The sequence below is a fragment of the Aquarana catesbeiana genome, linkage group LG10 (genome assembly GCF_042186555.1).
Source record: "Aquarana catesbeiana isolate 2022-GZ linkage group LG10, ASM4218655v1, whole genome shotgun sequence".
Lineage (NCBI taxonomy): Eukaryota > Metazoa > Chordata > Amphibia > Anura > Ranidae > Aquarana > Aquarana catesbeiana.
In genome coordinates, this window is record NC_133333.1 from 161,705,956 (window position 1) to 161,733,111 (window position 27,156).

General features: G+C 41.0%; 1 protein-coding gene across 2 annotated transcripts in view; it reads left to right on the forward strand.

Moving 5' to 3' along the window:
* Nucleotides 1-27,156, forward strand: part of TTYH1 (tweety family member 1) — a 245,107-nt gene that overhangs the window by 179,096 nt on the left and 38,855 nt on the right. For both annotated transcript variants that reach the window (XM_073602865.1, XM_073602866.1), the window contains exons 4-6: nucleotides 773-993; nucleotides 5,272-5,367; nucleotides 24,255-24,327. In XM_073602865.1, coding sequence (XP_073458966.1) covers nucleotides 773-993; nucleotides 5,272-5,367; nucleotides 24,255-24,327 — 390 coding nt within the window. The remainder of the gene's footprint in view (nucleotides 1-772; nucleotides 994-5,271; nucleotides 5,368-24,254; nucleotides 24,328-27,156) is intronic.

Genomic DNA, 27,156 nt, shown 5'->3' on the forward strand with positions numbered 1-27,156 from the left:
GGTATGTTTTGTATTACTCAAAAAAGGTGGCATATCTGCTGCTAGAGGCTGGGGAAAATCTACAATTCTACATCTACAGTCTACAATTCTACATCATTTCCAGTTCTGAACATATTAAATATGAAAGCTGGAGGAAGTGTCTGCAGAAGCCTGACATTGCACTCACAATTCATTGATTGCAAATGCAATGATTTGCAGGAAACAAATAATAAATGCACATTATTTTCCTGAAAAAATGTGTGCATTTTTTTCTTAAAGGTGAACGTATCGTTTAATGTTCCAAGTCCACAGATTATCAGAGATACGCAGATTGATTCTTTCTGTAAACTATCATCCTGCCCTAACATGAACAGAGTGCGAGAACCAAAAGCATTAGTCAACTGATGCTGAGAGTTGCTGGCTTACTTTTAGGGAGATTTGCCAGTTGGAACATCTGTGACATAAAAAGTACCTCCCTCTATCACAAATGCTTGTTTTGCCTCCTACTGGATTATAAACAGACTGAAATGAAGAGTGCCACTTGCTTTTATCATGCGGTTTATGGTCTCCCTTATGCTGTCTGGTAGAAACATGCTTATCTACGCATTAAATATAATCATTAAAATATGGTACAATGAGAAGTGAAAATCATTGAAAAATTACTTAAAGTGATTTTTAGTTATAACTGGATACATGCAATAAATGAGTTTCCCTTTGGTTCATGAGACGAGTATTAATTTTTCCACAATACGAGTGGTACTTTGTCTTTCAATGTTAATCTTTGGTCCCACAGATCTCAGACACAGTGCAGCTTCTTAGCTCTGTAGTGAAGAGTGACCTGACTCAGCTGGAGGAGATCTTTTCGAAGCGCACAGATTTCCTTGTCATTGTTCGGAACACCAGGAGGGAAGTGGAATCAGTGGCCCAGAATTTGGCAGAGCTGTCTTTCTGGAAGGAAGTTGAGCTAAATCTAAACATGATGGCAGAGCAAATTAATTTCATTGAGGATTATAGGTGAGATTTTTTTCAATTTTTTCTATGTAGAGCAAGTCAACCAAGTTATATTGAGTTGTACGTCTGACCTAGACACATCATTCCTTATCTCCTTGAAAAAGGATAAGCACACTTTTGTAACTAAATTAAAAATTAAAATGTGTGCTGCTCCTTTCCTTCCTGGTTATGTCAAAATACTAATTGCCACAAGAATACGATAAGGATTTTGCAAGGATAAAGGCCAAATTAAATGTTCAGTTTAAATTTGCTAAATACATTCAATGTGCAACAAAACAAAAGATGTGTAGTCATACAGTTTGGTTTCCTAATAAAGCAGCCACAGCCTATGGTGAATGTCTGTTTCCTGCCAGCATGCTGCAGAAAAGGACCCTTGCTCTCTTTATGGAAGCAGTGGTCACTCTCTAGAGGTCAGACCTGCCCCCTGCTGAGTCAGACCAATAGCTCTGTAATTAGCAAAGCTTACCGTCCCAGTTTATTGGGTAGCTTTACCTCTGAGTCACTAGGGGCTTGCCAGACCTTTTCAGAGAGATCACTTATTCATAACACAGAGTCTCTACAGCATGCTAGCAGGGGACAGATTTTTCTAGAGAAACTGTGGCTGCTTTCTAAGGAAAGCAGGCTGTAAAACTTTGCCCACCTTTATTTAAGGATTAATTTTAGGAGTAAAAGTTAACGTGAAGTTATGTTTATGAGTTAAAGTGGAAGTAAACCCTTCTATCATTTTCAGCCAAGGAAGTTGCCATCTTGGCCTCTGTTTAACCTTCAACTGCAATAATTCTGCACATGTGATCAGTTATGACTCCAGCCATTGCATGGTTTGACAGTTTGGTTGAGAGCACAAACAATGTGACAGTTACATTCCTGGCATGTGCTGGAAATGTAACTGTTTTTTGAAACTGGTAAATTGATAGGTTTACTTCCACTTTAAGGCTCGGTTCACACAGGGACGACTTGTCAGGCGACCTAGTCGCCTGACAAGTCGCCTCCCATTCTGTGCTATGGAACCGTTCTAAGGGGAGCTACGCAAGTCGCTCCGACTTAGAAAAAGGTTCCTGTACGACTTTGGGGGCGACTTGGGGCGACTTGCATAGACTTCTATACAGAAGTCGTTTTGCAAGTCGCCCGGGCAGTCGTGTGCAGGTCGCCTCGGTGAGGCGACCTGCAAGTCGTGCCGCCTCTGGTGTGAACCGAGGCTTAGGCCCAACTCCAGCCAAAACAATTTTTTCTTAGTTTTGCATTCAGTGTGGAAGTGTTAGAACTTTTGTCAGCCCTCTAACAAAGACACAGACATAAATAAATGTATTTCCAAGTACAAAGAAGAATATTTAGAACCTATATCAGGATTTTACTGCCTGTTGGGCAGACATTCTCTCTTATCTTGTCCAAGTCTAGATTGTCTGATGGAACAGGAGGTGGGGAGATATTTCATGAAGAGGAAACAGAGGTTTCTATCCTTCCCCGACTTTATCCATGACAAAAAAAGTCTGAAATTGGGCTTTAAATTAAGCAGTCAAAGATTAAAGTGTATCTAAACCCAGTAACAAAAATGTAATACAAATAAAATAGTACCCAAAGGGCTGCACCCTCAAAATGGCATCCACTTTATTGATAATCTTTAAAATGCCGTACACAGCAACAGTAGACGCCGTGCTAGTAAGAAAACACATTCAACGCATTTCGTGCTGCTAGCGCTTATTCATGACTTACAGAACAAAGGAGAGACCACTGTTTAAAAAGAGCTACCATGCTACTGGATCTGTTGACTCTTTTTGTCACATTCAGATTTAACTTGTTTTAGGTTAAGTTCAAGTTTTATTTGTACATATGTAGTTTGCGCACAAATTATGCAAAGGAGGTGGAGTGAAAAGGAATCAGTCACAGCTGCTGGCTAATGATTGTGCTGAGGATTCAGCTTTTTATAGAGTGGTCTCTCCTGTGTTCTGTAAGTCGTAAATAAGTGCTAACAGTGTGAAACGTGTTTACTGTGTTTCCTTGCTCCTATGGTGTCTACTGTTGCTGTATCTGGCATTTTAAAGATAATCAATAAAGTGGATACAGTTTTCAAGTGTGCAGCCCTTTGGATCCTATTGCATTTGTTCCACATGGCTAGATGAGCTATGCATGCACTGAAATACACTGGAGGTGGAAGGGACTGTCTGGCGGACCCACCTGGAGCAGCAGCATAGACATTGAGTCAGCAAAAACGTAATGTATATTGCAGCTTACCAATGGCGGCTGCATTTGTTTCTTTATCTTCACCTAGTGATCCTGCCAGTAACAAACTTCCTGTCCTAGGGTGAATACATACCATGTGCTGTATCAATGGAGGAGCAGTGTTTTCACACTAGGACAGAATTACATGATACCTCCCCCTCTCCTCATCTCCATAACATAGGGTGGAGGTGTTCTGCAGTCCACCTTAAACTGGGCAGGGTTCATAATAGTACTACTTGAGAAAAACACTACAGAGTGCATGGGACAGTACTGGATTATAGTAAGATCAACAGGTATTTTTGGCACTTTTAGAGTGGATGAAACAAAATGCTTTCAATTTAATAGACAAGGAAAGAGAAAATAAGAGAATTTCTCACTTCCTGCCCTATGGTGACTACACTAATTCCACACTTCACTTTATCTATGAAGAAGTAGCATTTTTTACCTAATTACATAGGGGCAGGGAGGTTTGTAGTTGCTTTGATGGAAAATAACAAGGTTTAAGATTTCACTTCAATATCCCGGAAGATACAGGGACAATGCATTTGTGCAATATCAACTGATACTTTTTGTACTTAGCCTAATAAATACAAAACTAATGTAGTCATCACAATGGAAAGTTGCAACATATTGTATGTTTGTTCTTGAGTTAGGTTATACTTTCAAGTGTATCTAAATCCAAAAGAGCAAATGGAAAGTATTGTATCGTACAAATTTTTAGATGTGGTGGTTGCATTAGTTTACTTTTTTATTAATTCATTTTTTTTCATTAATTTCCACCTGTTAATTTGGCACATAGATCTGGTATATTCAACTTCCCTACTGCAAAATACTACGTGTACTTTGTCCCATCAGGAACTGAATAATGAAAAAAGAAGCCCTCGCCTACAGTGCTGCTGGCACTGTGGAGCAATTCATCCTCAGAATTTATATATACCTAAATGTTTACACAGCTTTAATTTAAGGTCAAAAATTATATTTTATTTCATTTAGGGGCAATATTGAAATCCATCAGAAAAAGCTCCAACGGAATTGTTGAAGGAATAAACATCGCAAACCTTTTCTTGTTCTTGGCATATTACTGCATAGATTGTTGTGGTGCATGATGTTTTTGCATAACAGGAAAATGATAGTATCATTTTCCTTTCTGATAATTTTAAATATCCAGGCAAATCAAACTAACTTAGAAGTTTAACTTCTCTTACATGTTCTTACTTCCTCCAACTGTCTATTTAAAGCTGTTCTTGAAAAATTAAGGTTTCAACCACTTTCCTTCTTTTTCAAAGTAAAGTTGTCTGTAGACAACAGGCCACTTGTGAACAGAGTTATTTAAAAGAAGATAGCTCTTTAGATATGCCTAATTATGGTTATCTGTACATGGGGATGAACTGGCACCACTGACAGTCCAGCCCTCTAATTGGAGCCATATTTTTGTATAGCATTCATAGTTTGTAGTCTGGGGTGGCAGGGCTGCAAGGCACAACACACAGCCACCCACACATCATGACTGTAACACATTACTGTCTATATTAAAAAGCTCCAGACTTATGTCATGCCTGACAATGCAATCTGAGTCCAAATTGTTGCTGTCCCTGCACAGTTGGGCCTTTCTGTAGGCATAATAGTGCACTGTTTACTTAAAGTACGCTCACGCTGGGTCCCTACATATAAAACCAAACTGATATCTTGTTAGTGTGATACTAAAACTATGCAGTTTAGAGGGTTAGAAGGGGGTGACTTCAAATAGATGGCATAGGTGGGCAGTCATTTGGAATCCAGCTCTGCTTGTACATAGTACAATCTGAAAAATTCAGTGACTTTCATTAATGGTCATATAATTATTGAAACAAGAAAAACAGTGCAATGATTTATTTTAAACATAAAATAATAATAAAAGATAAAAAAATCAGAGAGGAATGTGTAAGAGCCAGAATATATACAGTATGCTATTGTGCAACAGATAAAGACCACTTTACAATTAAATACATTTCAGGCATGCGCCTGTGTCTATGCCATGTTCTCAGATAGATTTCATCTTTGCTTTTGCCTCCTTTGTATCTGCAGGTGGTTGGCTTATATTCTGCTGCTGCTCTTGGATCTGATTATCTGTCTTTTCACCTTACTCGGCCTGGCCAAGCAGATCAAGTGGCTTGTAATTGTGTGAGTACTCCCTCTTGTGTTAAGTTTGTGAACAGCAATCAAGGCAACTGATATAAACAGTATGGTGCTTTGTGTGTTCTTCTGCAGGTAACACAAGTCTTTTTTGCTCAAACTGTAACAAATTATATTCTCCCATAGTACTTAGCTGGTGACCAAAGCACAAGAAGATCTAGCAAAATTTGGGGAAAAAATGTAACAAAAGCATTATTGGTACACTTCAATCAAATGAAAAACATTAGAATGGGTATAATTTAAAGGTACAGAGCCTGTCTGCTCAGGGCTTTGTCTTTTCACCCTGACTAAGCTTTAGTACACCAAGCTACTGTCCTCTGTGTAAAAACTTCCAGTTGCAGGGAACAAGTGAAAACCTAAATCCAGAGTCTGTGATTATGCAGTTTTCAGCAACACCTGTGAAAATCTTTCTACAGTGCAATAAATGGCAGTTCATAAAGGAAATCTATAGTTACAGAATACGCTTTCATTTTATAACATCAGCATTGTGATAGCAATACAGACAATAGTTATTTTTGAAAATCTAATATAAGCTTGAAAAATCTCCTTTTACATTGTGAGTTCTGCCTGTCTGCTGGTCATCGCTTTTCACAACTCTCTGGATTTTTCTGCATGCTTTGCAGCTTCTCCTCTGCTGTTTACTTTCAATTTATAGGGACTATAGACAGGGTCCAAATTTGGAGTAAGCAACATGAAAGCATGGATTCATCCTGTCTTGTTTCAATGGTTCAGGCTGGTGCATACCTCCCAGCTTTTGGGGAATGAGGGCCACCTATCAGCAAAAGTATGCAGGTATAGGACACACCCCTTGTCACGCCCCCTTGAAGGTGAATTGTACAAAAAAACAAGATTGGTTAAACCCACAAGTGCTTTTTTACCACCGCTATTCCTTTATATTGGCTTTTGGAATTTACAAATGCAGCAATTTAGAAATCAGATGAAAGGTTTAGTGCTGGAAAACACTTTTTGATAGATAAAAAGTGCATTTTATATACAACTATATAGATCAGATCAAAATGAGGGACAAATGAGGAGGAATGAGGGACAGAGGGACATTGCTCCAAATCAGGGACAGTCCCTCAAAATCAGGGACAGTTGGGAGCTATGCTGGTGATGGTGGTGTAATGGGGTAGGGGGTATTTTCTTGGCACACTTTGGGCCCCTTAGTACCAATTGAGCATTTAAACCCCACGGCCTACCTGAGTATTGTTGCTGGCCAAGTCCATCCTTTTATGACTACAGTGTACCCATCTTTTGATGACTACTTCCAGCAAGATAATGCACCATGTCACAAAGCTCAAATTATCTCAAACTGGTTTCTTGAACATGACAATGAGTTCACTGTACTCCAATGGCCTCCACAGTCACCAAATCTCAATCCAATATAGCACCTTTGGGATGTGGTGGAACGGGAGATCCGCATCATGGATGTGCAGCCGACAAATCTGCAGCAACTGCGTGATGCTATCATGTCAATATGGATCAAAATCTCTGAGGAATGTTTCCAACACCTAGTTGAATCTACGCCACAAAGAATGAAGGCAGTTCTAAAAAAAAAAGGGGGTCCAACCCGATACTAGCAAGGTGTACCTAATAAAGTGGCCAGTGAGTGTATTTGCTGTCTGCAAGCAGCGATTCCTGTGTACTGACTCCACCTTCTTCTATACCTCTGATGTTAATTTATACAGTTCGGTGGGCATGCAAGGTTCACACTAATGGAAATGTACAGAGCAATAAAAAGGTTGCCATTGTAAACCTCCTGGAATGCAAGATTCCTGGTTGCCTAACAATTGTGCAACCACTGAAGTAAGAAATGTGGATATACATGCTTGTCTAGATGCTTGTCCTAGGTTGCAAGAGCAACTTAGAAAGTTGAATGAAAAACCATTGAATCAGCTTCAGCAGCCAAAAACCTTTTATTAACTGAAAGAGAGGTCAGCAGTGTTGATTATGTATTCCTGTCTTCACATGTTTTCTATAACAGGCAGCAAGTTGTACACTAGTGATCAGGGGACAAAAAAAAATAGGCAGTTGAGCTGAGTTTCTACCACCCCCGTTAAGCTACAAAGTCGTTCTGAACAAGATAATATACATGTCACAGGAAAAATGTGCCCCCCGTTGCATTGGGCAGCTGGTACCACCACCAAACTTACCTATACAAATGACAGGACCATGCAGCAACCTCCCTGCAACAATGCACACTGATGTGGTCGAGGTGACATAAAGTGGCATCAATGTGCTGCAGAAAATCGCAGACATGCTGCAGTTGCCCTCAAATCACACTTATGCCGCGTACAGATGATCGGACATTCCAACAACAAAACCGTGGATTTTTTTCCGACGGATGTTGGCTCAAACTTGACTTGCATACACACGGTGACAGGGTCGCACAAATGTTGTCGGAAATTCCGATCGCCAAGAACGTGATGACCTACAACACGTACGGCGGCACTATAAAAAGGAAGTTCAATACCAAGTGCGCCACCCTTTGGGCTCCTTCTGCTAATCTTGTGTTAGTAGAAGTTTGGAGAGAGATGATTTGCGCTTTTCAGCCTCGTGCTTTTCAGTTCATTACTACTCTTCAGTTTGTGCTTGTGGGTTTGTATCTGGTTTTCAGTGCGTGTTGTCAGTTTGTATCTGTTTTTCAGTGTGTTCTTTTTCAGCTCGCTCTTCTCAGGCCTTTCTGTTTTTCAGTGCGCTCTGTTAGTTCGTTCTGACCAGCCGACCGTTTTGAAGCCATGTTGCGTTTACGTACTCATCGTAGAGTTTGTGCTGTGCAAGGGCTTGGTGTTGGGGTTCTTACTTTGACCCAAGTCCAGTCCATGAACAGGGCGAGGAGGAGTTTATGGACGAAGAATTGGTTGCTCCAGCGTGACCAATTCTCGCACATGCCTGCCATTCTGCCGGAGATCCAGGAGAATAATTCCGATGATTTCAGAAATTACCTCTGGGTGACGGACCCCGTTTTTTGCCATCTGTTGGCTTTGCTGTCCCCTTATATTACGAAGCAGGACACCTGCATGTGACAAGCCATCACTCCTGAGCAAAGGCTCGTCGCCACCTTGCGGTACTTGGCGACGGGGAGGAGTCTGCAGGACATCAAGTTCTCGACAGTCATCTCCCCCCAGGCTCTGGGGATCATTATTTCAGAGACCTGTTCTGTCATCATTCAGGTCTTGCAGAAGGACTATATTGAGGTAAGTTTTATCGTTTAACATCACATTCTATGTATTTAATGTTTGCTAATGTATTGTATTTATTTCATCATTCCATAATTACCATGATTCTAATATGCTGTGAATGTCCTCTTTGTCCTCATGCATGCTGTAAGCTTTTAATGCTCCTTTTTTGTCCTTCATGCATATTTGCTTTCACTAACCTCCCCAGCATGCTATCCTGGGCCCATACACACCTAGCCTAGTCACTTAACAATGTATTTTGTCTGCTCCATTGTAGTGCTTACCCTAAACACCCCCTAAAATGTGTTTTAAATGTTATTTTTGTTCAGGCAGAGTGCAAGATGCCTTTTTTTTGGGCCCAAACTCATTTGGAACCCTCCCCCCCAACCGCTAAGTCAACTGATACCAATCCTCTATCTGCTGACTTTGCCAAACCCATACACACTATACCTACCTCTTTTGTGGTCATATTTATGGATGAATTCACCAAAGCATGTAGTGCAAGGGCCTGCCTGAATACTTTCAAATGGTACTGTTTAAAGTTTTGTTCTCCTATTATCTTGATAGGTAATTGCAGAATGTAAAATTGTGCTTCAATTTGTACAATCTGTATTCATATTTTTGTATTATGTCCCCAGGCTGTGGTACTAGGACAGACTGCGGTTTTTGTCAGACCAGACTGAAATCAGGCCATCGCTCTCAACCCTTCCTTCCACTCTTCCTTTCACTCTTCCTTCCACTCTTCCTTCCACCTCAGATGAGGCTTCCGACGTACAACCTGGGCCTTCCACCCAGGAAGATGTGGAGGAGTCCAGCTTGAGCCAGGTATAGCATTGTTCAACATATTTCTTGACAAAAAATTTATGATGTAAACTAGATGTTATTGATCGCTAATTTCAGATTTAACAAAGTGGTTTACATATCAACAGACATGAGTAGCTAAAAATGATTAGGACAAGAATGAAAAATGCTGGGGTCAGAATGATAGTCTTTTCTATTTGTTACCATTCAATTTGCAACAGTCATGAGCTCAAAACTGTGTGTGATTGATGACCAAAAAACTAAAACACAGGAAAGTCTTAGCCAGGAGGAGGCCGTGGAAAGTGGCAGCCAGGAGGTGGCGGGGGAAAGTGGCAGCCAGGAGGTGGCCGTGGAAAGTGGCAGCCAGGAGGTGGCCGTGCCCAGTAGCCTGACTGAATCCCAGGTTCCTCCCCTCTGCCTTCCAACAAAAAGGCCCAGGAAGGGGAGGAACGTGGAGGAGTCAGCGCTTGGTTTGATTCGGCAGGCTACTGCGGTGCTCACAACAACCCCCAGTGTTCAAGAAGCCTTTGCGTGTATGACGGCCAGTAAGATGCAGGAAATGGAGGTGGGCCAACACATCATCAGTGAGGAGCTCATATTTCAGGTCCTAAATAAGGGGTGATGGAAGTACTGTCATGAAAAGGTTTACCCGTTGGTGGCGCTATCAGTCTCTTGGATCGCAGTACCAGTGTCCACCAGCGGGTGTCTTCCAACACCTAGGACCTGTAATAAGAGGACTCACCTGCTGGTGGCACTGTTGCATCCTTGGGTCGTAGTACCGGTGTCCACCAGCGGGTGTACTCCAGCAGTGTGGAGCAGACAGCACCCTATGCGCTAAGGTGTAACATGAGGTCAATTACTGCAGCCTTATAAATACCCGGCAAGCCCTCACATGCTTGCCTTGGTATCTTCCTCCCTGTTCCCTGACCTCGCTGCTTGTATCCTGACCTTAAGCCTGTTTCTGATCTGATCCGATCCCTATCCCAAACCCATCCTGGACCTGTCCCTCCTGTGCCCTGATTTCCTTGTATCCCTGCCTTGCAGCCTATCCATCCATCCTCTCCCTGTCCTGTTGGTTTTCCATCCTTACCCATCTGCTGACCTCCCTGTGTATGACCTCGGCCTGGCTTTGTTTACGATTCCGGTATCTCCAGTTATTTGTATATATTATATTGTTTGTAGTTTGTGGGTCTGTGGTTGGTTTTGCACTGTTTATATTTCACTTATTTGTGACTTATTTAATAAACACCCTTATTTTTCACTTACATGTGTTTCTGGTTTCCTCTGTGCAGTCCACACAGTCTGGTCTACTAATTTCTGTGACACGTACTCACAAAAAAAGTCACATATGTGAGTTGGACCATACTCCTCCTCCACCTCCTGCCACAACTCCAATACCACAGCCACAGCCTGGAAGGAAGCGTGCAAGGAAGTCTTGAAAGTGATAGCCTGGGTTCGGTCTGGTCTGGCAAAAGTCGCAGGCTGTGGTAAGACCACAGCCTGGGGACATATATGTCATCTGTTACTGCTCCCAATCTCTCGGAGTCCTGGACCGGATTGTGCTCCCTATTAAATGGACTCCTCAGGCTACCAATTTTTCCTGTCAAATAATTGATGTCTGCCCAGGGGTACAAAGGATTCGCCAATTTCAAAAGTTTATCCAGCGTTGCCTTCCTCTTTATTTTGTTATTACCCCTAATAAATTTCTATTTTTAATAAAAAAATCCTTGGCTATGTGTTTTAGTTAAAAAAGGACTGTTTGTGAGTAGTCAGGTACATTTCAAAAATACAATGTCAAATTAACAAGGGACACCAACATCAACCAACCTCTTTGAGGTTAAAAAATAAAAGATAATAGTGTTGTGGTAACTTGACACACAAAACAAAACAAAAAAAAAGACTATGGAGAACACTAGAAAAAAAATCAGGAGATCTTGATCAAAAAAAAAAAAAAAAAGGAGATTACGCTAAAAAAAATTATAAACATTATTCTATATTCTCTATAGAAATCAGTTTTTCAGAACTCTGTGTAAATATCAGCAGAAAAACTACTTCATTATAGCATTATAAAGAAAAAGAGAATGCGCTGCATTAAAAGATTAGAAACTTTGCAGCGTGATGAATGTGCTATATCCATTACGAATGCTAGTTTTACCAGACCGAGCGCTTCCGTCACGTACTTGATTCAGAGCATGCGTGGAATTTTGTGCGTCAGAATTCTGTACACACGCTCGGAATTTCCTACAAGTTTTTTGGTCGGAAAATTTGAGAACCAGCTCCCAAACTGTTGTTGTCTGAAATTTCGACAGCAAATGTCCGATGGGGCATACACACAATTGGAATTTCCGACAACAGGCTCACATCGAACATTTGTTGTCGGAAATTCCGATCGTCTGTATGCAGCATAACAGTCTCGACTTGCAGTGATTGACATTTATCCAGTATGGAAAAATGTCAGCCACTGCACAAAGGGTGAACAAGTCCTAAAACTGAAATCATGACAGATATAAAAGACACAAATTATTGCAGCTCTATATTCATTATTACATCATTACATTTACTTTTAAATACAAGCAGTTTAAGTTCCTGAATTTTACAAGATATGAGCCTCTTGCAATCTGTATTACAATCTGCACAGCGGACCTCAGAAAGGGGAAGGGAGATACAGCAGTATAATTAGCTGATAGGAGAGATCAGAATGACAAAGAAATTACCTCATCAGTGTGCTGCTTCTCTTATCACTGTCCAGTCACAGGGTTTGGGTGGGGAAGTGAACTATAAGTGAAAGTGAAACTGCAGCAATGACAGGGCTGTGCTGTGTGGCAGAGATGTGTAACATTCAGGACTGGATGTAAAGAAATAGAAATCCCTTGGCAAGTAAAACAGCTCTCATATATACATTTTTGTGTGTTTTCGGGTGTATGCCTGGCGTTCAGCTTTAAAGCAGACCAGCACAAAAACACTTTAAACTTCCTATACTTGCTGATGTTTTATCAGGGCCGTTTTTTAAGGCAGGGCAAAAGGGGCAGCTTCCCTGGGCCCTGTCATTGTTGTGGGGCCTAAATCAGCTGCCTCATACTTGGCAACTATCCCAGTTTGAATTCCCTTGTCCCTTGAGGTTTTAGTCCTGTGCTGTGTCCTGATATCTCGGTGTGAAGTTATGTTACTAATGCTGCCCAGCTCTGCCCTATTGTTGTGTACAGATGACTCACCTGCAGACCCTGTGTTTATGTGTAAATACCAACATTGATATGTAAATAGTGATGGCATTCATATGTAAATAGCAGCAGACCGTCAGGATTCATTTGTAAATAGCGCAGTATTCATATGTATATCATGCCCCCCTGGAGGTCATATCCACCATCACCTATACTGAATGCTGCCCACTGGGGAGGTAAAGGGGCATGCATGAAAGTCCTGCCTACAACTATGGTCATTAAGCCTATCATCAGCCTGTTCTGCAAAGGTAAGCAAATTAGTGGGGGGAGGGTAGTGTGGGTTGTGCAGAGGTAGGACAGGTGAGCAAGGAGGGGATGTGTAGAGGTAAGGAAGGTGGGTGCAAAGATGAGCAGAGGAGGCAGGTAGAGTTAAAGGGGAGTTGAAAGGATGGGGGAGGTTTGGGGTGCAGAGGTTAGCATGGGTTTAAGAATGCAAACAAAGGTGTACTGACAGGGTGGATAAAGATGTAGGTCATGTGTAGGGCAGCCCATTCATTTCAATGGGCTGCTCTATGCGCTACAAATGCGGAAGAAACTCCCAAACCCTTTTCCAAAATCAGTGAGCAGTATTGATGTACAGTAATCTCTAGCAACCAACCAATCAACAAGCAGAAATGATGTGCTGTAACCTCTAGCAACCAGTCAGTGAGTGGTCATGATACACTGTAACCTCTGGCAACCAATCGCAATCGCTGTCTGATCTGATTCAGTAAACTGATTTTGAGTCTAGCTGCTTTTTATTGTATGTCTCAAAGCAGGTGGAGAGCGAAACTACATGGGGGGGGGGGGGGCCAAAAATTTTTTTTTTCCCAGGGTCCAATCAATATTAAAGACGGCCCTGTGTTTTATGCTTCCAAAACATTCAGTCAACTGACTAGATGCCCAGGGATTGGTAATATTGGCTTAAACCTAAATACCTCCTCTCCAGCCATGTGATGTTTGCGAGCTCCTGCTAATTGTCTGGCACTATCTGATCATCAGTCCCCTAAGCACCTTCAGCAAAGATCGCATAATAATTCCTATAAATGTGGTTATTTGACTGATACAGTGCGAGCCTACAGTAGATATTAAACAGATTTTTTAAGGAAAAGTGTACTTTCACATAACATACACATATCCTGCCTATCTAGCACCCAGGGTCAGCCCTACCATGTGTCCCAGTGGGTCAATTGGACCCAGACAGCACTTTGAGAGGGGCAGCAAATTGAACCATGGTCATTTCTCCTCTTCTATTTACCCAGCAAATTGACGAACAAGATTTTTTTGTCCAGCAGTTGTGTGTCATGACGACAACTGCCCTGCAAGCCTCTCTGCCTGTCCCTATACTGCCCTAGCCTGTCCATATACTGCCGTATTCCTCCCCTTGGAATTGAACATAATGGTATGTCATATAATCAAGGTGCTATTACATGTAAGTTTGACTTCCTGATAAATTAAATTTCAGTTTTAATTATCATGATAGAAAATAATGGATGTGGGGGGGCCTTTTGGTGGGTGTTTATTTTTATTTTTTAATCTTTGGGGGGGGGGGGGGTGGGGGGCAGCATTTCATTCTTTGACCCAGGCAGCACAATGTCTTGGGCCAGCCCTGGTAGCACCCCTGACCTAAAGAAATCCTCCATTCCCAGGGGTATACTTACCTAAATAACAAAGCTTGCTGCAACATTAACATCCTAAAGCCAAAAACGTTCATGCCACTGGCCATGTCTATATATTTGATCCCGATAGTCCCCATCCCCAGTCACTTTTACTGTGGTACATCCTACAACAGAAATGAAGAAAAATATTTGCTTTGTTAAAATAAAAATTGCTTTGATTCCCCACCCAAATTGCATACCAGACCCTTCAAGTCTCCTATGGATTTTAATAGACTACCCCACACACAAAATAGGTGAAATCCCTTGTCAAATCCATACCAGACCCAGAGTGATTTAAAAGTGGATTCCTACACAAAAAAATAAAAAAATGCATGAGGTCTTCCCTAAAAATCTATACCAGATCCTTAATCTGAGCATGCAGCCTGGCTAGCCAAAGAGGGGAAGAGCTTGTGCCGCCTTCCTGACCCATACCAGTCTACAAGCCCTTAACATGTGGGGTTGCCATGTTGATGAGGGTAAGAGCCTATTCCTTACAACCCCAGCTCAGTGGTTGTGGGGGTCTGCAGGCAGGGGGCTTATTGGAAACTGGAAGCTCCCTTTAAAAATAAGGGAACCCCCATATACCACCATTTCTGTGAATGAATAAAGGGTACATAGTACTACTGATTCACAAAAAAAGTAGCCTAGAAATAAAGAAACCCCAAACCTTCTTTAAAGTTCTTCTTTACAAAAAAAAAAAAAGTCCCTTGTTGTAAATCTATTATTAATCACAATGCCTGGCACTGCCCATGTCTATATATTGTATCCCCATAAGCCGTCATAGCAGTCTCCCAGAAGCAAAAAAAAAATGCGCTTTAACGGTACAAACATGCAACAAGATATTAAAATCACATTTTTTTTCAAAAAATATACATACAACATAATTCCATAAAACATACTAAAACCTTTTGTGATGAAAGATTATATAGATTAAAATCCCCATTTGTGTATTCACTTCATGAATCGCCACCTCGCTAAGTACATAAATCGATAATGTAGTTTTAGTCAAACACATTCGTGTTGTGTTGTATATTGCTCTGAATACTGTATTATAATGCCGAGTGTATAGTGGGATGGAGAGGGCACATTGCATTTCTTAGACATCTAGGTCTGTCTCATCAGGAGGAAATGGAGGAAAATCTATAATGATCATACAAAAATATTGGAACATATGCATGATCAATACAAGATACGTACACCACAATCACAGACCTGTTTGTTCACTTGCATACAACCAATTTGTTCTCAAACTTGTCTTGTACTGCTAAAAATTAGAGATGAGATTTGGGTTCAGGCCAGTGCAGAGTTTCACCCAAACGTTGCCTGTTCATCTCAACTGAACTTTTGGGTTTGTTTGCCAAAATCATATGCCTTGAAATGCATTGTATGAATTGTGAACAGTGATCAGATAGCATACTATGGCCAATAATGGGGGTTTATATATGTGCCAACCCCTTCCCTATAAAAATCAGCTTTCTCATCAGCCCTTTGTCAGTGTGTGTTGCAGTGGGAATAGATAGAGATACCTGACAGCAATTTCAGGTAGAAATAGTTACTACTACTGTACACTACAGTGCTACCTACAGAGCTATTCAGTGCTATATAGTGCTACTGCTAAATTACAATTAATTGCAGTGTGGTGGGCTACAACGAGTGGAGTGCAGTATTTACTATGCTGTCTAATGCTCCACTAACATGAATTACATTGTAGTTAGGGACCAGTCAAATTGCCCTGGGTTCAATTTGAGCAGGGTTTGGCAAATTTTAGTTTGGATGTTTGGATGAACCTGAACCCTAAATTTATTAAATAATAAGCCAAATCTGTCAAATCAAAAATGGCCTGTCAACAAATTGCATAGGGAGTGGGTACTGGCCTGGGGAACATGTACCAATTCAAAAAAATATTTTTAAAAAATCAGTTCGGCCAAGAGAAGTGATGTTTTAAATGCTTAAAGTGAAACATTAAAAATGTCCAATTCCTTTACACAGCATGCTTGGTGTGTCCTAATCCTGCCTTTGAAGGGGCACATTTATGTGATGTACAGAAAATGCTGCAGCAGTACTGACCTTTACAAAGAAAAAAAAGTGTTTTAAATGGCCAGCAAAATTACATTTCCCTGCTGGCTTCTTTAAAAAAAGACGCCAGCAGGGAAATACATAATAAATAGCAGACATAAGGTCTGTTATATATTTTAGGGCACACTTGGAGGGGTGTATTTAACAAAGAAGCCAGCAATTAAATTTACTAGCAATTTAAACTGTCATTCTTTGTAAAAGTCACTTTTACTGCTGTACATCCAACAGAATTAAAGAAAAATATTTGCTTGTTAAAGAAAAAAAAATAGCTTAGAGTCCCCACCCAGAATGCATACCAGACCCATCAAGTCTCCTATGGATTTTAAGAGAGTACCCCACACACAATAAAAGCAAAATCCCTCGTGAAATCTATACCAGACACAGAGTAATTTAAAGGTGGATTCCTGCACAAATAATAAAAAATTGCATGAGGTCTTCCCTAAAAATCCATACCAGGCCATTATTCTGAGCATAAAACCTAGCTAGCCAGGAAAGGGGGGAAGAGCGTGCACCCCCTTCCTGACCCATACCAGTCTACATGCCCTCAACATGAGGAGTTGTCATGTTGATGAGGGTAAGAGCTTCTTCCTTGCAACCCCAGCTCACTGGTTGTGGGGGTCTGCAGGCAGGGAGTTTATTGGAATTTGGAAGCTCCCTTTAAAAATAAGGGGACCCCCAGATACCACCATTTATGTTAATGAGTAAAGGGTACATATTACAACTACTCATTCACAAAAAAAAATGTAACCTACAAATAAGAAACACCAAACATTTGACAAGTCCTTCTTTACAAAAAAAACCCCAAAAAGTCCCTAGTAGTAAACATATTATTAATTACGATGCCTGCTGTCCACAGATTCACCGAAAGAAATAAAAACTGATGAATCCAGCGCACACGAAAATTCCTTTCCCAATGACAGCTCCCTGAGCAGAATATCAGTTGTTGCTAGGAACATAGTGGGTGCCAGTACCTGTCCCTTCCTTAGCAACCACTGACAGGCAGAAACGGTCATATATAGAAGCAATAGAAATACTGCTTCTATATATGATGCTTGACTCCCACCGAATATTGGGCCAAACGGGCAAAAGATTGGGCACTCACCTGAATGCCTGAATAGCCAATGTTCGGTATGAACCATTGACTTATCCCTAATTGTGGTGTGTGTCGCTCATTGAATTTACAGTGAATAGACCCAACAGTCCTTTTTAAGATTACTTGATTGTGTCAGTAACAAATTCTGTGGCTATTAAGTTGATCATATGGATGGAAGTCTTATAAATAGTTTAAAAGGCTTTCCTTGTGGCACATCAAGCAGAAACTAGGGACAGCATGGAGCTGCGCATAGTAGTGCCAAGCACAGGCTTCAACGTCAGAAGTCTTCTTGTTTCCTTGATGCATTTAGTGCAGCAGAGGTTTTTGTGACATAAAAAAGAATCAACCAGTCCTCAAACATAGTTAATCGGCTTACCTCTTTAAAGACTAACTAGTCCTGGATAGGCAGTGAGTACCAAATCCCAGCAGTTACAAATACAAATACATATTTTTCTTTGAAAATGCCCCCCAAAAAATAATTACAGAACTACTATCTCTTGCCCACATGGCAGGTCTGCCGCCATTATCGCATCCTGACACCATTACCAGTTTTTTCTACTGCTGCTGGTCTGACAACATAACCATCTCTTGCCACCACTGCAGACCTGCCAGCATTACACTTTCATGCTGCCTTTACTGCCCTATTCCAGTGTTTCTGCCCTGTCAAGGTGCCACGCCTAATGTTTACCCAGCTGATCTTCAGCTGCCAAATTTGTGCAATCTTTTTTCTGCACGGTCAATTTAGCATTGTGCCTGAAAGTTTGCAGTGTATTCTAGTGCTGCTCCTCAGGTTACATAAAATATAGTGTTTGATGCAAGCGAAGTCGATTGTCTTTGTCTCCTTTCTTGGCCTATTCCTGTGCTTCATCAATCAAAAATATTCATAGCTGTTGTCTTTCTGAAATAGAGTACTCTAATTGTGATTTCTTCTTTAAAACCTGCCAGTTCTCTCCCCATTAAACTGTGGCTTGGTAAAATTGCTTACATACTATGCATGGACTCTGTAAAATATTTTACTGACCTTTTTTTGGTGAAATAATCCACTATATTGTTGAGTTTTTGATTAAAAGCTGCCTGGTTTCTTTACAGTTTAAAATGCAGCCAAGTAAATAATTTTTAAGTACTGTGTATACAGTTAATACAATATTTAGCTGTATTTTTCCTGTGAAACAACACTCCGGATTAGATTTTTTTTTTATTAAAAGCTGACTGATGTCCCTCCTGTTTTAAATGTGGCCTGGTTAAATATGGGCTGTGGAGTTAATGTAATTTTTTTGAGCTGCAAAACTGCATGTAAGGGGGACTAGGCTTGCCCAGGTATTGGTACTAAATTGATCAAGTCCCCACCCTGCCCTGCATCTTCTTGGATATGACAGCTACCCATCTGTTGTTGATGGAACCCTCCAGCATATTGTGTCCTACTTTCAGCCATAGACCCGCTCTTGTCACCAGAACAGTAATAGAGGGGTAATCTTCCAATGGGAACATTTTTTGTGACCCTGGTGATACCCCAGTATTCCCTCATTTTTGGAGGCATTTCCTCTCACTTCCTGTTTTGGCTATGGGACAGGAAGTAAAGAGAAATCTCCCCTGTGGGACACATATGGCGAAAAACCCAACAGGGGTTATAACCCTCCATTACTCTATCCAAAATGAAAAAAAAACGTTTTGCCTTTAGTTCTACTTCAATTTCAATGTATTTATTATTTTTGGTATAAACATTTGGTACAGATCAAACAGTCCGCATTGCAGATACAGAGAAAGTAAGCCAAATACATGAATCAACGATAAGGCAAACTGGTACCCAATAGACACTGTAAAACAATCAGTGAAGAAGTGATGTTGTTACTGGAATGTATCTCAGATCAATGAAAACAGTAACAAATTAGTACACAAGGTGTTGATACCAAAAGTCATGTCATACGTATAGGACAAGAAGACCAAGATGGTCAGCCAAGATGGAGAAGAAAAGGAGGAGGAAAAGGGAGTGGGGGAATGTAGAAAGAGAAAGTAGAAGTAAAAAATGGGAGGGGGCTGATGAGAGAGGACAGGAAAGAGAGGGTAAGGCCCATACTATAGGATGAGAGAGGGAAGGGAGAGGGAGGCTGGCACGGGGGAAGCCCACCACACCAGGTTAATGAAGCAGAGGGGCACACATCATGGAAGAAGTGGGTAACAGTAGGCAACCCAAGATCTTGTCCAATTTCTTATGGTTGTTGGTAATGGTGCTTGTCAAATGTTCATTAACATAAAAACCATCCAACTTGGTTTCAACCTCAGAGAAGTGAACTGCTTCCTCCAAGCTTTAGCAATGGTCAGTTTAGAGGCCAAGAGTACATAATGTGCCAAATTGAATTGATTTTTGGTGAGATTTGAAGGTTTGAAGTGTAGGTGAGTGAACCATGGGTCTTTAGGCAAATGAGCACCAAATAATTTGTAAAGGAGAGTGAACACTTTAGACCAAAAATGATCCAGCATCAGACAAGTCCACCATGTATGGAGGACATCTCCTGCTGCTTGGCAGCCCCTAAAATATAAACCAGAATGTCCAGGGATTATGTAAGCGAGTTTGGTAGGTACCATATACCACCTAGTCAGGACCTTATAGACGGACTCCAGAGTCGTGACATTGATAGTGCAAGTCACAGTGGTGGACCAAGTCTGGAACCATTCTTCCTCAGTTTTCTGTGCCTTTAAGTCTACCTCCCACCTTGCCACATAGGCATGCCTAGCAGGAGAAGAAAGACAATTGTGATGTGAATAACGTATAGAAATAAGTTTAGGTGCTATGGGCATGTGACGGGCCTTTAGTTCTACTTTAAAAGTGATTCTAAAGGTTCAAATATATATATTTTTTTTTAAATAACAAACATTATACTTACCTGCCCTGTGCAATGGTTTTGCACAGAGCAGCCCCTATCCTCCTCTTCTCAGGTCCCCCGCTTGTGCTCCTTGCTCCTCCACCCTGCCGCGTGCCCCCATAGCAAGCCGCATTGACAACAATGTGAACGGGCTAAAAGTAAACTGGACTTCATTTGCATGGGCATGGGCATGAGCAAGGGCAGTTAGCCATGCTGCAAAACCCAGGGGCAAGAGTTTACTGTTTCCTGCTACTGTAATTGACAGCTGTAAGCAGATACAGTGGCCACCACGCCTGTACAAACATAGGTTAGCAGCGGGTTTGGCAGCCCCTGAAAATGATCAATTCAATAATGGACTTTTGTACATGAATGAAGACAGCAGCGGGGTGTGTGTGACTCCAGTGGAAAGAGTTCCCCATTAAGTGGTCTGTCCAGGTAGCTGATCCTATCATTTCAGTCCTAAACAAACATTTCACTGTACCAATTAAAGATGTTTCTTCATTCAAAGATGCTACTGATGCAACTGATGCAAACTGATGCTACTGATGCAAACTAAATGTTTGACGCGCTCATCAGTGTTTTCTGATTTGCAGGCCAAGACAATCATTTCTAGTTTGGTGCACTGCCTTTTGGCCTATCCTCTGCTTCCAAAGCATTCACAAAGATCTTAGCACCTCTTCTTGCACTTCTAGAAACTCAGGACCTCCAGATCACAGGTTATCTGGACTGTCTTCCCCTGAAGTACTAATCTCCCTTGCAACTATCTGCTAGCATCCACATGACTATTCAGATGCTCCAAGCATTGGTTTGAGTGTTTAACTTCCAAAAAATCTTCTATCCAGCCCTTTCTTCACCTGGAATACTTGGGTCTGATCCTGGTACCCAAGTACATCCCAAGAGAATGTTTTCCTACCAGAGAAGAAAATGATCTCCCTCTCAGAACTCATGCTCAGGAATTAAGGTCGGAGAGAAACCCCTCAGTGAGATTCTCCATGACAGTTCTAGACCTCATGGTAGCCTCCTTGGAAGCTGTTCCATTTACTTTATTACATGCGAGGCCACTCCAGCACAACATCTTGTCAGCAACAAGCGTGCTTTTTCTTTCAACTTACCTGTGCTCCTATCCAGCCAAGCGAGGAACTCTCTAGCTTGGTGAATCTCCAGCGTAGCCATAATAATAGGCAAGTCCTTTCTTCCTTATCACTGGAAAGTGATAACAACAGATGCCATTCTTTCAGGCTGAAGAGGATTGTTGCAGTCCCTCACAGTCCAGGGAATATGGTCATCAGTTGAATTCAGGTTATCTACCAATATCTTGGATCTCAGAGCAATCAAAATGGCTCTGCAACACTGGGCCTACTTCTAAAGGTAAACCCTATCAGAGTGCAAACACACAGTGCCACACAGTGCCACCACCGTGGTCTACATCAACCACCAAAGGGGCACCAGGAAATATGAAGCCTTGAAGGAAGCAATGCAAATCATCTTATGGACAAAAGCTCGCTGTTCAGAAATCTCTGTAGTCCAGATCCCAGGAATGGACAACTGGAAAGCAGATTACCTCAGCAGTCACCACCTGGATTACAGGGAATGGGCCCTTCACCCCGACATCTTCCATCGAATATATCAGAAATCGGGGCCTTGGATGTGGATACCTTGTGGATTTAACAACAAACTACCTCTGTTTGTGGCCAGGTCCAAAGATCCTCTAGCACTGGCATTAGATGTCTTGACAATCCTCTGGTATCAGTTCAGGCTAATCTATGCCTTCCATCTAGTGTTTATTCTACCCTGTCTGCTCCACAAATTTAAGCAAAAAAGAGAAGAAGCCTGTGATTCTCATTGGACTGAACTGGCCCAATGGAACAGAGTACACAGACAAATAGTTACATAGTTACATATACAGTTACAGTTAGTCTGGTTGAAAAAAGACACAAGTCCATCCAGTTCAACCAATAAAAGGGAAAAAAAATGTGCAATCCTATATACACGATCCTATAACCACAGTTGATCCAGAGGAAGGCAAAAAAAAAAAGCAAAGCATGATTTAATTTGCTCCAGCAGAGGAAAAAATCCTCCCTGATCCCCCAAGAGGCAATCAGATATTCCCTGGATCAACTTTACCAATAACTATTAGTATCCTGTTATATTATGTACATTTAGGAAAGAATCCAGGCTTACTGAGCTGAACAGAACTAGCTCTTGAGGGAATCTATTGCGCATTTTCACAGCTCCTACTGTAAAGAAGCCTTTTCTCCAGACGTAAAGAGTGCTCCCTTTTCTTCTGTGGTGACCTTAAAGTGTATAACTCAACACCAAGTTCACTATATGGACCACTTATGTATTTATACATGTTGATCAAATCCCCCCTTAATCTCCACTTCTCGAGAGAAAATAAATTCAGTTCCTCTAATCCTTCCTCTTAGTTGAGCTCCTCCAGACATCCTGACTTCCAAGAGATGACCCCTAGCCTCTCTCCATCAGGCCAGGCCCGCTGTCCCAGGAACCTCTGTTTTATCCTGCTTCTACTTTGCAAAAAGCTGGAAAAGCCACTTCAATAAAGAACTATTATCATACCTGGGAATTCCTATTTGCCTTGTGTAAAATCAGGCACGTCAATCCCAGAGAATCTGGATTTAACCAGCACCCTGAAAAGACAGATTTTGGCCTTTTCCATTTTCTTTCATAAAACACTGGTTTCACTCTCCCTGGTCAAATCTTTATAAAAGGTGTTTCTTGGATCAGGCCTCCCTTACAGAGCCCTGTATTTTCTTGGGACCTCATCTTGGTTCTCTGCCCCAGAGAAATCGTCCTTTAAACCCATCAGGCATATCCCTTAGATGATCTTTCCCACAAGGTGGCCTTTTTGGCTACCATCACAACTGTCAGTTGTGTCTCAGAGTTGGTGCCTCTCTTTTACAGGGAGTTATTCCTGATCCTTCATAATGACAAGGCAGTTCTACATCCAAGGCCATCTTTCCTTCCCAAGGTGGTATCAGACTTCAACTTCAATGAGGATATCGTTTTTCCATCTATGTGCCCTGCTCCAAAGCACCCCAAAGAAAATGCTCTTCATTGCCTGGATGTAGCCAGAGCCATTAGTGTCTACTTCAAAGCAACAGTTTCTATCAGGAAGATGGACTTGTCCTGCTTTCAGGACATTGCAAGGGACACCCTGCTTCCAAATCAATCATTGCATGCTGGATCTCTAAGATTTACACTCTAAAGCACAAAATTCCTAGGCTTTTATGCGCCCATTCCCCAGATCGGTGGGTATTTTCTGGCATCAGGTCTCTTTAGCCCAGCTCTGTAAGGTCACCACCTGATATTTTGTTCATATTTTTCAAGGTTTTACCAAATAAACATCCAATCTTCTGCAGATACAGATTTGTTCACAATGATCTTGCAACGGCACTCTTGTTGTTGGGTCTGTTGACCCATGGTTGTTGTTGGGGTTGTTCGCACAGTTCTGTTTGAATAGTTGTTGCCCACCCCTGTCATTCATTGCTTGGGGATGTCCCAGGGTCTATGAATACTCAGCCTGTGCCCTGTATTACACAAGTAAAATAAGAGGAATTTCAACTTACTTGTAAATTATATATCTTGGAGCACCGTACAGGACACAGGACTGCCTCACTTCTATTCCTTGGTTACTCTGCATTGCCTGCTACAAAACCAAGGATTCACAGAATGTGGAAGGTTATAGGGACAGCACTCAAAACAGTTTCTTTTGTTTCTGTCTGTTTTATCTGGGACTTTCATTCAGTTCCTGATGTAGGTAATGAGTGCAGGCTGAATAGAAAGTAAGGGGAAAATCTTCTCAACAGGGGCAAAGTTACCAATAATGACCTGAGAGAGGTTGGAGTTCAGCTTTAACCACTGATTTCATTTTTATTACACGTAGAAATCTGGTAGTACAAAATTGTGTCTGCATTTATTTTATTGCATTTACTTACTGTGCAATTAAAGCTGCATTGTTGACTTTCTGTATTTTCTGTCTGTTTTTCCAGAATGACTGTGGTGAGCTTTTTTGTGTTGTTACTCAGCTGGGGATCTATGGGACTTGAGATGGCCACTGCTGTGGTAAGTGTACAGATCTGAAGATACCCTGTGCTAAACCATTAGGAAATCTCACAACACCTAAACACCTTGGCTTTATAAGGCACCAGATATTTTAAAAATAACAATCGTATATACATAATTTTATTTTTCCATAATAATACTAATATGTGTAATATGTATAATTTGTGTATGCATCTCCAAAAATTTGAATATCATCAAAAAGTTAATTTATTTCAGTAATTAATTTTCAAATGTGAAACTCATATATTATATAGATTCATTACACACAGAGTGATATATTTCAAGCATTTCTTTCTTTTAATTTTGATGATTACGGTTTACAGCTAGTGAAAACCCAAAATTCTGTATCTCAGAAAATTAGAATATTGTGAAAAAGTTATATATTGTAGACTCATGGTGTCCCCCTCTAATCAGCTAATTAACTCAAAACACCTGTAAAGGTTTCCTGAGCCTTTATGGTCTCTCAGTCTGGTTCAGTAGGTTACACAATCATGAATGCTGACTTGAGAGTTGTTTAGAAGTCAGTCATTGACACCCTCCATGAGGAGGGTAAGTCACAAAAGGTCATTGCTAAAGAAGCTGGCTTTTCACAGAGTGCTGTATCCAAGCATATTAATGGAAGGTTGAGTGGAAGGAAAAGGAGTGGTAGATGAAGGTGTGCAAGCAACAGGGATAACCGCAGTCTTGAGCGGATTGTGAAACAAAGGCCATTCAAGAATTTGGGGAAGATTCACAAGGCATGGACTATGGCTGGTGTCAATGCTTCAAGAGTCACCACACAGACATATCCAGGTCATGGGCTACAACTGTTACAGTCCTTGTGTCAAACCACTCCTGAACCAGAGACATTGTCAGAAGCGCCTTACCTGGGCTAAGGAGAAATAAGACTGGACTGTTACTCAGTGGTCCATAGCCCTCTTTTCGGATGGAAGTAAATATTGCATTTCATTTGGAAATCAAGGTCCCAGAGTCTGGAGGAAGAGTGGAGAGGCACAGAATCCAAGTTGCATAAGGTCCAGTGTGAAGTTTATACAGTCAGTGGTGATTTGAGGAGCCATGTCATCTGCTGGTGTTGGTCCACTGTGTTTTATCAGCTCCAAAGTCAGAGCAGTCCTCTACCAGGAAGTTCTAGAGCACTTCATGCTTCCCTCTGTTAACCAGCTTTGTGGAGATGCCAATTTCATTTTCCAGCAGGACTTGGCACCTACCCACACTGCTAAAAGTAACACTACCTGGTTTCATGATCATGGTATCACTGTGCTTGATTGGCCAGCAAACTCGCCTGACCTAAACCCCATAGTGGGGTATTGTCAAGAGAAAGATGAGAGACACCAGACCCAACAATGCAGACGAGATGAAGGCCGCTATCAAAGCAACCTGGGCTTCCATAACACCTCAGCAGTGCCACAGGCTGATCGCCTCCATGCTACGCCGCATTGATGCAATAATTCATACAAAATAAGCCTTGACCAAGTATTGCGTGCATACTGTACTGTACATGGACATACTTTTCAGTAAGCCAACATTTCTGTATTAAAAATCCTTTTTTTTATTGGTATTATGTAATATTATAATTTTCTGAGATACAGAATTTTGGGTTTTCACTAGCTGTAAGCCATAATCATCAAAATCATCAAAAGAAATAAATGCTTGAAATATATCACTCTGTGTGTAATGAATATATAGAATATATGAGTTTCACTTTTTGAACCGAATTACTGAAATAAATTAACTTTTTGATATTTTAATTTTTTGTGATGCACCTGTATATATCACCTATTATTGCCTAAAACCCCAAGTGTTTAAGTGTTGTGTGATTGTAACTAACAATAAGAGTTGGCACCTTTTATACCACCCACCATCAGGAAATGTTTTTTTTTTAGTCTGCAAAGATTTGGGGAATTTAGCAGTAAAAACATTTATTATACGTATATACAGTACTGGCCTTGTCAAACAAATATTTTTCAGAGTAATATTTTTCTATAACTGTGACTTGCAGGGTGAAAACCTTGCCTGAGGTGGCAGGGTGAAAGAGAGGCTTACCATGAACTCTGGCATTTTAAGCATTAGGATGGCAGCTAGAAATGAGAGAGGCTGTGACTTGCCATTTGCCATTTCCTGCATCACATATCTTGGAGTCTTTACAGGAAATCATAGAAAAGCACAGAGCATGGGTTGAAACTGTGACTAAACATAGGCAGTGTGTTCACAAAGCTGTTGATACTGGGTTTATCAGTAAATGTAAACTATCCAATATAATACCAAAAGAGAGTTATTTTACAACTAAAACTTATTTTAAGTTAAAAAAAAAAAAAAAAGGTTATTTTAAATAAAAATTGTCATTTGAAAAGTGTTGGTTGCGTGCCAATCTCAGAATAATAGGTAATTCCTGGTTCATCTATAGTTTGGTGCTTCCCTACTTGATTTCCTCTTTTTATCATATGGCTAAATTACTAAGGTTGATTTGCAAATAGGCTGTTCACTATACAAAGGGATTTTTTCTAGAGCCTAGTGAATGAGGTGAAGCTCTACTGGCTTCCATCATCCAATCATGTGCAGTCATAAATGTTTTTTTCTTTTGCTTGCAGGTGATTGGGTATTCTTTGTAAAGTCAAATTTCATCATATTTACTAAGTGCTAGGGCAAATTCCCCTAAAAAGTTCAGCTTTCCTTGCTAAGTGAACAACCTGTTTACCTTTAGTAAACCAAACCCACTGAGTTAAAGGTAACCTTCCTTGAGAGAACCACAGAGACTTTTAGTGGCCTCTTTCTGCAAGTAGCTGGGCTTCTTGCCCTTCTGTTATTCTTTAGCTCTATTACTTTGTCCTA